This window comes from Hippoglossus hippoglossus, chromosome 10 (genome assembly GCF_009819705.1).
Source record: "Hippoglossus hippoglossus isolate fHipHip1 chromosome 10, fHipHip1.pri, whole genome shotgun sequence".
Classification (NCBI taxonomy): Eukaryota; Metazoa; Chordata; class Actinopteri; order Pleuronectiformes; family Pleuronectidae; genus Hippoglossus; species Hippoglossus hippoglossus.
This window is the reverse complement of record NC_047160.1, coordinates 9,411,105-9,424,229: the sequence shown is the minus strand read 5'-3', so window position 1 is coordinate 9,424,229 and position 13,125 is coordinate 9,411,105. Positions and strand designations below refer to the sequence as shown.

The 13,125-nt window shown below is 43.6% G+C and overlaps 1 protein-coding gene across 1 annotated transcript in view; it reads left to right on the top strand.

The window, feature by feature from the left end:
- gria1a (glutamate receptor, ionotropic, AMPA 1a) overlaps positions 1-13,125 on the top strand; it is a 72,861-nt gene that overhangs the window by 20,701 nt on the left and 39,035 nt on the right. The window contains 6 exon segments of the mRNA XM_034598010.1: positions 2,346-2,530; positions 5,620-5,673; positions 9,793-9,951; positions 10,352-10,519; positions 11,640-11,744; positions 12,517-12,627. Coding sequence (XP_034453901.1) covers positions 2,346-2,530; positions 5,620-5,673; positions 9,793-9,951; positions 10,352-10,519; positions 11,640-11,744; positions 12,517-12,627 — 782 coding nt within the window.

The window sequence follows — 13,125 nt, the reverse complement described above, 5'->3', positions numbered from 1 at the left end:
GACGCCTGTACGGTCCTCAGGAGGGCTCTATCGGACCCCAAATCAGCCTGATGATCCTCCAGTGTGCAGCCGACATAAACCAGGACTCGGCTCCATTCAAAGACATTTGCCCATTCTCCTCTGCGCCTACTGACCTTATTCACGGCCATGATAAACTGCCTCCTATGTTCCCACGTCCATCATCGGTTTCACAGCTACTATTAAACCTGTCAGCACCAAGGGTCACAACTATTTACTCATGAGCAACAGTGAATGGAAAGAAACTCTGACAGGTGCCATATGTCGCGATGCACCTTTCCAGTTATGCTTCACAACGCCCTGTGCACCATTTACATCCAACACCCCTGCATCTTTTTTTTGTTTGTCCAATTTATTTACATATTCTGTGTTGTGGTCATATGTGGAGGTGAAACACCATCCATCTTTTTATGTCTTAATGACCTGGTGTCAAACAGGCAGCGTGAATTGCCTGGAGAGCAGCTGGTGTGCATTCTAATAAAGCCCGGCAATCATCTTTCAGAGGTGGTGACTGCATCTCTCATTCTTCTTCTGACAGCCTCTATGTTGTGTTTGTTGTTGTGGATGAGCCATTTTTACATTTGCTCAATATGCATAAAAAAGCCTGTATGAATGTGAACAAACAAGCATGGAGGATATGCAAAACACACCGCATATAGGCCCACAGTGGCTCTAACAGTGTTTGCCAGCTTAGTGGAAATAAAAAACAAATGTGGCTACATCGTGTATTAGTTTACATTTCTAAATTTTGTAATTGCTATAATTCATTTGGGTAATGGCTGCCAGTCTGCTGCGGGTGAAATTTTTTATTTATTTATTTACTCTGTGGAACAACAGCGGCTGCCAACTCGGGAAGAATCTGATTGGTCTGCTGCCAACAGCGAAGGAGTACAACAGTGAGTCAGATTGTAAATCAGAGCTCAAGATCAATGTGTTCTCTAATCGCCTTTTATTTCCTGACTTAGCGTGAGCCCCTAGCTCATTGGCTGCTCTGCCTCGTTCTCCGCCATGTTTGGCGGTCTCACTAGCGTATCGGTGACAGTGTAATTGAGTAGCGGCACCTGTAATGGTGCTCGGAGGGCGTAATGCTTGCTGTGAGTGTGTAGCCTGCGATGATGCGCTGGCTGAATATTTGTTAGTGTGAAAGTGGTGATTATTTAGCCCGGCGCTGTATGAGCTGGAAAAGCACACCTGTACATGTCAGTGTGTTTAATGGACTGTCCTACATGTTAGATTATATCACTGAAGCTACAGGGAAGATGCTGATGGATAAGCAAACCACAAGCTCTTTGCTTTGCTGCACAGCTTCTGTTTCATCCTCAACTTATTCTAATTTATCTTTTGGCTCACATTATAACTACATGGAGTATTACATTAACCTGCATCTATTTGTGTCATGCTCTCTTTCGCTTTTAGGGTTGGATGTTATATATTTTTTTCCGATACCGATGCTAAATCGATACTTGACAAAAAAAACTCTCACTTCACCCCCCCCCCCCCCCCCCCCCTCTTTTTAATTGCTAAGGCAAATTGGAAGATGAAATTTAACTCATTAGCTCATAAAGTTAAAAGTATATTTAACTTAAATATACAGATATAAAAAAGTGCAAAATGTCTTATAAATAACACTGAACCCAACTTCTGCAATTCAACACTAAATAACAGTTTTAGTGCTTAATACAGTAAAATACTCCACCTCCAACTCGTCATCAATGGTCTCCCCACTGCCGGGGCCAGGGGGCGCTCACACTGCCATCTGATGTGCTCGACATGGGGCCACGCATGCAAACACAGAGTGTTCCTCTGCTTTCAGATGTATCCTGCGTGTTGCAGGTGCTTCATCAAGTTTTTCATCTTCCTCCCTTTGTTTTCAAACATCTGCTGCAGGTGTTGGAATCCTGTCGAGTGCAATACAGCCACATCTGGACCGTTTCGCTTTAGACATTTTGTTGTCGTGTTGACTTGAGTTTGAGCTAGCTACTAGCTAACTGTAGGCTAACGCTGCGTGCTGCCAGAGCCATAAAGAGATTGTGTTGCCACCAGAGTTGAGTGTAATTTTAATTAGGCCAGCCAATAAGCAAGTCAACTATTTCAGTGCTGAGGGCAGGCACCGGAATCTGCATTGTGATTCGGCCCATGTTGGAACCCAACCCTTATTGCTTTCAGTGAGTTAATTACAATTTGTCATTCATCACTCCATTCATCTTTGCAGAACTTTTGGTGTAAATACCCAGACATGTAGCTCCTGAAGTTCCTCTTCAGTTAAATTTTAGTTCCTTTTTTCATTTTTGCCACTGAGTTTCAGCTCTTCTCATTCTTCTCACCAGGCCTGTCGGTGCTGCAGAAGGTTCTGGACACAGCAGCGGAGAGGAACTGGCTGGTGACCTCGGTGAACGTGGAGACCATGACGGAGGCCTCGTTCTTGAAAGTGTTTCAGGATCTGGACAAGAGGAAGGAGGGCCAGATTATCATCGACTGTGAGACCGAGAGGCTCACTGGCATCCTCAGGAAGGTAAAGAGCATTTCTCTGCACTGTTTCTGCAATGATACGGGAAAATGCAATCATGACGGAATTTACACTATAATGAAATTTCATTCGTTTTCAGCCTGCACATTAAGATTAAAAGACTTCCTCAGAAATAATATATTGAAGACAAATAAAAAGCACACACTTAAGAGCGAGGCTGCGCATCTTTGAATCTGATGGACAAAGGAGAGATGCAGTTGGGAAAGAAAGACGGGGTGTAAACGGGAAGTGGGGGCTGGTTGGCGGTCTGCTCTTGTGTTTGGTCTCCTGGAGAATTAAGGACAGGAGCGATAAATAACACAGCTTTGGCATTTGGAGTCGGCAGTTCTTCTTTGATAGCATCATCACTCACTCACCACTGTACTATTGAAAGGAAAAAGGATCTTGGTGTCCTCCCATGAATAGAGATCCAATCATAGCTTAGCAACCGTAACTAGGCATGGCAGGTCTGGCTTTGGATTTCACAGCATGTGGAAGAGGTGTGCATGGGGCTGTAATAGGTAGACTCAGCAGTGGATTTTATTTGTGACTTGAAGCATCACTTCTGTATGTAAACAAGCTAAACAAGGATATGTGTCTAATGTACTCTGCGTTTTTTGTTTTTTTTCGTATTTGTGCACGACTTCTGAAAGCTTACGCGTACAGGCAAGACGGACAAGCTAATCTTATTTTATCAAAAGCCAATTTGTACAGACTTGCAATTTGGTAAGAAACTAAGTCTTTATAATGACAAACAGCCGCCTGTTCCTCTATCTAGTACATTATCACGGCCTCCAACAGCCATGTTTGTAGCTTTCAGAAACACTCGCCTCTGTGCTGCCCTCTAGTGGATGTATCGCTTAACAACCATGCCAATGTAAATAACGCATCTGTCAGCGGACACTTTTCTTTTTGCAGGGAAAGGCAAAATAAATGATGTGCACGACACACACACTGACTTACACCAAACCATAGCCTTACCTTCTTCCCCGTAAGAGAGACAAGACCCCAAAATGTGATTGTGTAAACCGATTTAGGCCACACACACACACACACACACACACACACACACACACACACACACACACACACACACACACACACACACACACACACACACACTTACAATCTGTATGTGTAGGCTACGTCTGCTCTCCGTGAGCATTATTGATGGCCCAGTGTCTACAGTTAAGGTTATTGCATGAGTTCTCACCAGTTTACAGGAGCGGAGCCTGAGACGCTCTCCATGCAGACGGCCGCCATCAATCACCCACATCTGCGTCACTCTCGCTTCTGCCTCTTTTGCCCTTTAGACTCACTCCTGTGTTCATCTCATAGAGCACACAGATTCTCACATGATAGAGTCGCTGACAGTATCCTGAGGGTGACCTCTCATGTAACCTGAATGTTGATGTCGTCTCCTCGGAGAACATCGATTGTGACAGAAGAGCTACCTCAGAGTGTGTTTTTCTACAGAGAGTCAGAGAAGATAATGAGCCGTTCTCTCGGGGGCTGAACTCTGAATGACTCTTCAAATCTTTATGAATAATTAAAATGCTACTCGCTTCCAAAACATTTCCATTCGACAGTCCACTGTGGCAGTAATGTGTGCGCGTCCCCACGGTGTCGGGTGTGTGTCTCTCCTCTTTCCCTCGAAATGTTCCTTGCCCGGGGCTCAGCCGCGAGGCCCGCCTTGTGCTAGGGTCACCATTAATAACAAATGCCACCTTCTGTCATGACCTGCAGCATCATTTGACACACACACACACACACAAACAAAAGAGTACACTCGACAAAGTATACACCGGGGGAAACACTAACGGAGAGGAGAGGAGAGGAGAGGAGAGGAGACGGTGGGATTCTTTATCCTCCGTGATAATTGGATGGTGCATGGCTTTACATCAGTGCTGCCCACTTGGCCTTATTTCATGTGACTGCCCAGTATGCTGTGATGACACATAAACACACTACAGCGCAGCGGGCTCAGGCTCAGCCGAGAGTGCCACCAGCTTTTCCCCCCCTATTCTGTATCTACATGTAAGTGTCAGTCAGAGTGAATAAACCAGCCCTGGCACCACACACCTCAGTGTGTTGTTTTAACTGCCCTGACCTGTAGGTGGTCAGCTGACCTGCGTCGCCCGCAGTTGGAAAGTGACAGCAGTTGCAGGCGGAAGAGCGATGGAGTGTACAGTAGGTGGGAGGCGGGGGGCTTGTGTACAGTTCAGCCCTGACAGACTGAATTACTCGATGATATTGTTAGACCACGAGCAGTTCCAGGGATGTAGAGTGTTGTGTGTTTTTTTAAACATTAGATCAAAGATCAAACCAGCGCTCTCAGGGGAACCACAGTGAAAACAGAGTAGGAGGGGGAGGGAAGCAAATACAGTGTGTACAGTTTGCTGTTTACAAATAAGATCACTAATTGCACATTTTCTGACAGGTTTACTTGTATTAAATGTTAATTTATTCATTAATTTTCTTAAGTCAATTGATGCCACTGCTATTTCCATTCCTTTTCAAGCCTGGGTCTTTAAAGGGCCTGACTAAACTTTATATGTTGATACATTGTAGTTCAAATATTTAAGGGATTTAATTAATTTAGTGGCTATTTTAATATATGAATAAGTGATGTGTGGTCTGGCCAAAGGCAACACAGTTGTAAGAAATGACTCCTCACAGTAATACCTTTCATCACTGAGGAGAGAGGAGGAACGGCAGAGGAGATGAGAGGAGGAACGGCAGAGGAGAGAAAACGAGAGAGACAGGAGGAAACAGCAGAGGTGACGGAGGATGGGAAAGGTTTCTAACTGACTCCAGACCTGTCATTCTCTTTAAGCTACTTTGTCTGTACGGAGCTGGTAATCTGTTAATATGCCACCGCACAGATTAACACTGACATTTGTGAAGTTCCTCGCCCTTTTATACGGTAGATTGTTCCATTTTCACTCTCTCTGCTCCGATTTCTTTCTGTCTGTTTTGCACAAGGTCAAATTCTGTACACTGGAGCAGGCTCGCTGCTGAGACGCTGTCAAACACCTCCCCTGGCTCTCTTACTTACACTTATTCTGTATTTCTCCTCCACCTTTGTCTTCCAGATTGTCGAACAGGGCAAGAATGCTAAGAGCTATCACTACATCCTGGCTAACCTGGTAAGGAAATATAATATCACTGCATTTTAGCTTTTATTTACATTTGTTTTGAGATTCTCTATACTTACCTTCAGACTGAATTTCTGTTAAATGTGGCTTTTATCAGGATTCCAGATTTTCTATTCTTACCTGTTCAAACGAGTTGCACGTACCTAATGTTTCAAGTGTATGGTCTCAAGTCTTTTATGCTCCTTTATTCCATTTTCCTCTTCAGCTGCACTATATGTTATTTCCCCTGCGCTGTCAAACCTGCATACATAACAGTAGCACACTAGTAGACTTCCAGTGAAGCACAAGTGGGAACACTGTGACAGCCAGACACAGAAATCTATGCAGACTCACCGTGACAGAAAAAGGTCAGGGAGCCAATCTATGCAAGCTTATATACATTAGCTCCCTTTGTCTGCTGCCATTTTCTCAGGGCACGTGTCACGCAGACCCCTGCAGCACTGTTCAGTCTCACTAAATGCAGCCAAATGAAGAGCAAATTGACATCAACAGAAGCTGTAGTAATAACAGCATTAATATGCAGCTGCTGGCCTGAACAATTTCTCACTGCTGGGCTTTTAGATTAGCTCAATCTCTCTTGTCTGGCCAGTTTGCCAGATTTAATTTTAAATGATAAGACTTGCAGGGTAATAACAGCTGATAGGCAAAGTGGCTACCGTCATTTATAATGGGCCCATTAAAAGGTTTGTGCAAAATAAGGTCCTTTTTTTTTTTATGTCCCTGCACCTTTTCATAATTTTTCTAATTTACTTACTTGTGCGTCTATCTGAGGCTTGGAGTGTGTATATGAAAAACAGAGCACAGTGTGATAGGGAGAAGAGGACGTCATTTAAGTACATACCTGAAAGTTGTATACAAAAGTCATAGCCACTAGTCGAGTGTGGATACCCGAACCTGTCACGGGCCGCCAGGACCCATCGGGCTGGGATTTTGACCATAGTTTGGTTTGACTCAGGTTTGGTAATGTTGGCTGTGCCGTCTCCTTGATTTTCTTTATGCTGCACATGCCTGTAATCAAGGAAAACATCTGGCTCTGGTCAGGTTCGGACACAGTTGGTTTTTCACAGTTTTCTCTCAGGCTTGATAACACTCTAATGTGGAACTAGCACCAGCATCTCGGAACCAAAACGACTCCTCGGGGGCCACACGTCAAGCCCCTCTCTGTGTTGTAGATGAGCTGTTGCCTCTACACTCTCTAAGTTATGTGAAGCCCAGAGAAACCAGCTGCAAACACACCTAAATATCCGCTTTACCCATAGCTTTGATCGTCTCTGCTTCCTGGGCAAAGGTTGTACAGCAAAGTGAAAACACGCCGCCACATGGGCATAGGGACTCACATGTCCTGCTCTTTGCACTTACAGTGATAAGAACATATGTCAGAACCGACTACTAGATCATAAAAATATGCTATTGCTGCAATATATCTTTACATAGAACATATGCGTTGGCTGGTGTATTAAAGGTTAGAACCTTATATATATATATAATCTTTAAACGTGGCTTAAATAACTGTCTGAAAAACTGTGCTCCATGTCCAGTGTGGGAAAGCCTAGTTTCTATAGTAACCTCTCTAGCTGACTGCACTACATTAGCTCATACATGGAGCAGAAAAGAAAAAACGACTCTGTGTGTTCAGCTGAGAAATATGGACACCTTGCAACAGACAGGTACATTAGGGAGACAGCGGTGGGATGACGGGGGGGAGACTAAGGCTCAATCCAGTTTCAACCCTTCTCCAAAAGCTTGGATGATCTGCATTATTTCACGTATAAATCAAAAGCCCACATCTTCAGGCTTCTAGCAGTGGTCTGTAAGCAACCCTGCCAGGATGCATTGTTATTAGAGGAACCTCACTGCTATACCCAAGTTAAATTAATTCTGATGTGATTCGCAGGGCATTCTTTGAAATTTTCATAGCCCTCGATTTGAAGTGCAGGTCTGAAAAATCTCTGTTTTGAGGGATGTAAAGCCCTAACACAGTTGCCCCTAACCCTTCATCCAAAAAAGAATTGGGACACCCTCTTCTTCGTTTCCATTTGTACACTCGTGAGGAGCATGGACCAATTTTGTCCCCGTTAACAGGCGACCACCTCTACTGGACTTCTTTTCCCTTTCTGTGAGGACATATGAAGATCAGAGGAAGTAAACAAACAAGGCTTTGCAACAAGTAGCACGGTCAAGAGAGAGCCGCAGCTGCTACTGACATGAAACAAATATCCTCAGAGCAGGGAAGAGAGGGAAGGAGGGGATGGAGGTTTGTGCTGTCAGACAGATGCCAGTCGAGCGGCAGACGATCCTGTGAGGCACCTTCTCTTCTCGTCTGTCAAAACTTTGCTCTTAAATCTTGACAAATCTTCTCTCCCTCTGCTCCCACCCATCCCCACTTGTCTGCCTCTTCTTCTCCCCCATGCTAACAGGCAGCCCGCTGAGACACCGAAACCACCTCTCCCACTCCGCTGCCGCTCTAAAAAAACAGTCTCCTCCACATAATAGTCAGAGGAAAAAACAGGAGATACCATTACAGCGAATCACTCCTTTTCCCATTCCACTTTGCCTGAGGTGTCGCTTATATTGTTCACAGTGCCCCATAAGGGTTTGATCCCGCCATTGATAACAGTGGCCAATGAGGACTCGGAGTCTATCATAGATTAGCAGTGGACTGCTCCCGCCATGAAATTAGGTTTCCTATTTTCTTTTCTCACTACTCTCATCCCTCAGGAAAGACAGGGATGGAATCTGTTCAATGGGATAAACTCTCTGAGTGAAAAAGGGGGATTTTTCATTTTCATTACGCAATCAACCTTCGCACTTTAGATGGAGGAGTCTAAAGCGTTTACCACAAAGTATACTTTCGAATTACCCACTGGTTTCCAACATTGTCAGCTTGTGAGCCCAGAAACAAAGCAATGCCTTCTTGTGACCCCTGATCAGCAGCTTTAGAGGTTTAGAGTTGTTCTACTAAAACACACAAAAAAAAAAAGGTGGGAAAAATGTTTTTTTTCTGTGTGCAGTGGTTCTAGTGCAGTGGTTCATTGAACCTGATGGATGGGACCCCCGAAGTCAAGACAAATAATTAAATAAGAAAGTAAAAACAGATTTGCAGGGTCTTTTTTAATCTGTTTATTGATAGGTTTTGTTTAAACATGTGTAAAAATCACACGTTGAATATTTTCACATAGCAAATCCCCCTTACTCCCCTCCCTTCACAGTAAAATAAATAAATACAAAAATGAATACATTGATAGGTAAATAAATGAAAAACTAAAATACTGTTGGTGCCAGATCATAAAAAAAACAGCTTCAACAATGTTCATCATATATACATATTGAAACAGTCATTCTACAGCGGATACAGTCAGACTCTAATCAAAAGCTAAACAGTGGTTAGACTATCAAAGTAGATGAGAAAAGGCATCCAGACCTTTTGTGAACTTACCCGCGCTCCACTTTAAAGGGATTTTTATCCTTTCAATTTCAGATGAAACTTAATAAAAATAATGATCCACCTGACATGGGATGGAGTTTTTTAGCTCTTCCAATTTAAATGGATAGTAAAATGGATATTAAATGTTGATTGCCAATCCCAGTTTTCAGGCCTTACTCCAAATATAGAAATTAAAGGATCTGGGTCAGTAGTTGGACTGAAAATTTTACACAAAGCTTTCGAAAGATGGCCATGGTGAACCACCTTGAATCGTGTATGAGCCCGAAATCTGTTGCTGATTTGCAGGTTTCTTTTTGGGCTGAAGTACTGGATACTTTGACATCTTCTGAAAATCCCCATCAAAAGAATGCTCAAGGAAATAATCTCTCTTTGGACTTTGGAACTGCTCACATTTGAAGTCCACTTCACAACCTGTGATGATTGATTGCAAATGAACATTGATTTATTTTCAGGGGTCACAAGCCATTTAGCACGATGGCCACTCCAGATAAAACACAATTAGCAGTCGTGAATCTGCTTGAATGGACAGTCTCTTGTTTTTCTCTTTGTTGTAAGCATGGTTAATTGCCCTGGCATTTTGAAGAAGAACACACTTTATTCATTGTAATCATGCACTGTGCACATTAATTAACATTGTCCTTGCCTGTCCTCCTCGCTGTCTTCAGGGTTTCCTGGACATCGACCTGACAGACCTGAGGAAAGGTGGGGCGAACATCACCGGCTTCCAGCTCGTCAACAACTCTGAGCCCAGCGTCAGCCGCGTTGTCCAGCAGTGGCTGGACTTTGACAATAAAGACTCCAAAGTGCACAAGAGTGGACTCAAGGTGTTTGCCCTTCATTCTCCTGTCACTCAACTGTGGAGTTGTGATCACTGATTTTCTGTTCGAGGTCACGGTTACCTTGATCGAGAGAGTTGCTTTATTTCCCTTTTCAGTGGGTTTTATTGGGAAAAGTTACGAAAGGGTTTTCATTAAATTTAGTTGGCAGATAACCCTTCAACCTTTCTGAGTTTGTTGGTTCAGATGTGGGATTTCTGCTGTTAAACGATTATTGATTTTTATTCCTAACAACCGGCCACCCAGCTGAGATAGAGGATTAATTCCAAATCCAAACATTTGTGTTTAGAAAGTCAAAAACCAGCTCAAATCACCTCTGTTCAGCTTAGACCTTTATCGGTTGTTAATAGTGTCGCTGTTGTTTGAACTGTCCGCTCTCTCTTTGCAGTACACTGGCGCTCTAACGTACGACGGGGTGAAAGTCATGTCCACGGCCTTCCAGAATTTAAGGAGACAGAGGATAGACATTTCTCGCAGGGGCAACGCTGGCGAGTGTCTCGCCAACCCACCAGCCCCCTGGGGACAGGGCATAGACATCCAGAGAGCCTTGCAGCAGGTCTGCATCCATACGTAGAAACACACTCACATATAGACACACATACACACATACCACACATGCACATACATGGGCGGAGGCTCACATTTGCACAAATTCTTGAGTGACACATCAGCTAACAGCTCCTGAGTCGGGGCTAGCTGAACAAATTAGGTCTCATTCTGTCGTGTAAAGTTCACATTAAGTCGTTGGAGAGCTCTCCAGTATCAAATGTGACATCATGGCTAGTAAACAAAACCTGCGGGCAGTAACACTCTGCTGTGATCATCATGGAATATGACATCAGCAATTGAGTTTAGAGATGTAATATTTGGGAATGAAAATGCAGGACCGGCTACGAGACTTCTTGATCTCATGCACACACACACACTCACCCACACACACACCCACACACACCCACACACACCCACACACACACACCCACGCACACACACACACACACACACACACACACACACACACACACACACACACACACACACGCACAAATCTAAGGAGTAAGCACAATTATTATATTTTTTCAACTCTATCTTTGCAAAGGCACAGTCCTGAGTAAAAAGCCAAATCTCATATGTTATATTTTTATTCTGGAACCTTATGTACTTTAGTCACGTTAGTGTATAATAAATGCAATATGTTTGCAAGGGTGTGTGTGTGTGTGTGTGTGTGTGTGTGTGTGTGTGTGTGTGTGTGTGTGTGTGTGTGTGTGTGTGCAGCCTGAGGCCCTGTCTGCAGAGTGGCTGTGCAGAGGCCTCTTCATAGTCAATCTAACCATCTGCCTCCGGATAGACTGGAGATTGAAGCCGTGTTCGCTCAATTAACCCCATCACACGGCCAAGACAAACACACCGCGCTGTACACATACACGCACGCCGTCTGTCATTCACCTCCGCAGGGACCTGGGCACTGTGGAATTTTCACAAATGAATACACAAACGCACAAAAAAACGATGCTAAACATGCATCGCATGTGAGCGTGACATGCAAACGCTTGCTGCCAGTGCAGACATTCAGAAAATGGCGTGTATGAATATGCTTGGCGGGAGCCTTTATTTACCCATCTGCCCAGGTGAGTCCGAGCCTGCATGTTGCTAATTCTATATCTGTGACTCCACTACAGGTGCGGATAGACGGATTGACGGGTCACATTCAGTTCAACGAGAAAGGCCGCAGAACAAACTACACTGTCAGCGTCATGGAACTGGCCCCATCCGGCCCCAAGAAGGTAAGTCTGTATCCTGGGGTGTAAAATTCAAATATTTATTCCTGCTGTATATAACACTGTGGCTGCATGCTCATTATCATTATTATTTGCTTGATAAACAGGATTTTAAAAATTCAAGAAATACCTGGGCCTGTATTTATCAGATTTATAAGAATTACAATAATAATGCCGTGACAATGTAGACACCTTTAACGAGAGACTTTCTGCTACTTTGAGTGAAGTGTAAAACAAACCTTCTATCACAGCTCTCAAGTGATCTCATGATTATTTAGGTGCATATAGGTGAAATTGGCACAGTGGTTCATTCTTAGAAAAAATATTAACTCAATTAAATTGTTTTCTCATTATTATTTTATTATCTGTACAAAATCTTCCAGTCATAATGAAGATGAGTAATCCATACCAATGCATAAACTGGGATTAGATGATGGAAACCATGAAATCAGGAGGACAAAAATCCTGCTGCAGTGAATTTAGTACCACATTGAAAAGTACAAACATTTTGAAGTGACAAAAAAATGTGTGTCAGCTTCATTTGTGCTGTTTGCTCAGCTGATAAATAAAGAAAGTGGAATATTTAATGTGGCGTAATTACCCTTTTCTGATTTGATTGTACATACACTAATGATAAGATTATCATCATGACTAATGATATTTTGTAAAAGCGATGTACACAGGGTGCGTCCTTACTTCGGTTTCCTAAGAGACAGTAGCGGTGACAGTTTAATAAAATACAGGTCCTTGTTTATGACTCGTTCTTCTTGACTCACAGGTCGGCTACTGGAACGAAGATGAGAAGTACGTGACCACGGCGAGCTTCATGCGAGGCAGCAACGAGACGTACGGCCTGCAGAACAGAACCTACATCGTCACCACTATCTTGGTGAGTCAAACAGAGACGAGTTTCTAGGAGGCGGGTGAGACGAGACAGAGAAAGTCATTTTTCATTTTCTTTTTATGATAGAGTTCCCTAAGTTCAGGGCCCCTGAAAGAATTCAGCAGACACCTGTGATTGTATATCCATCCCCTTCTTCCACTCTTAACTCTGTTCTGCTAACTTCTCTCCGTCCTGTCTGGAGCCTGCTCGGAATGAGAACGCCTTTATTTGGCAGGTACAGGGCAGGAGTACAGAAATGTGTACAGGGTTCACTTGCTTACCGGCATAGTAATACTGTACATTTAAAAGAAGGGCAACACAACCTTGAAATTCCATGTCAAGAAAACACAGGTAGAGTTGAAGGCTCCGGTGGTCGTACATTCCTAAACAGCACTGTTATAAAATACTTTCTGAGCACCTGACTCCTGAGGCTGTGAAGTGTCAATGTGTCCTTCATTCCTCTCCGCTGCCATGTTCTCTATTCGGCTCCCATGTCACCACCAG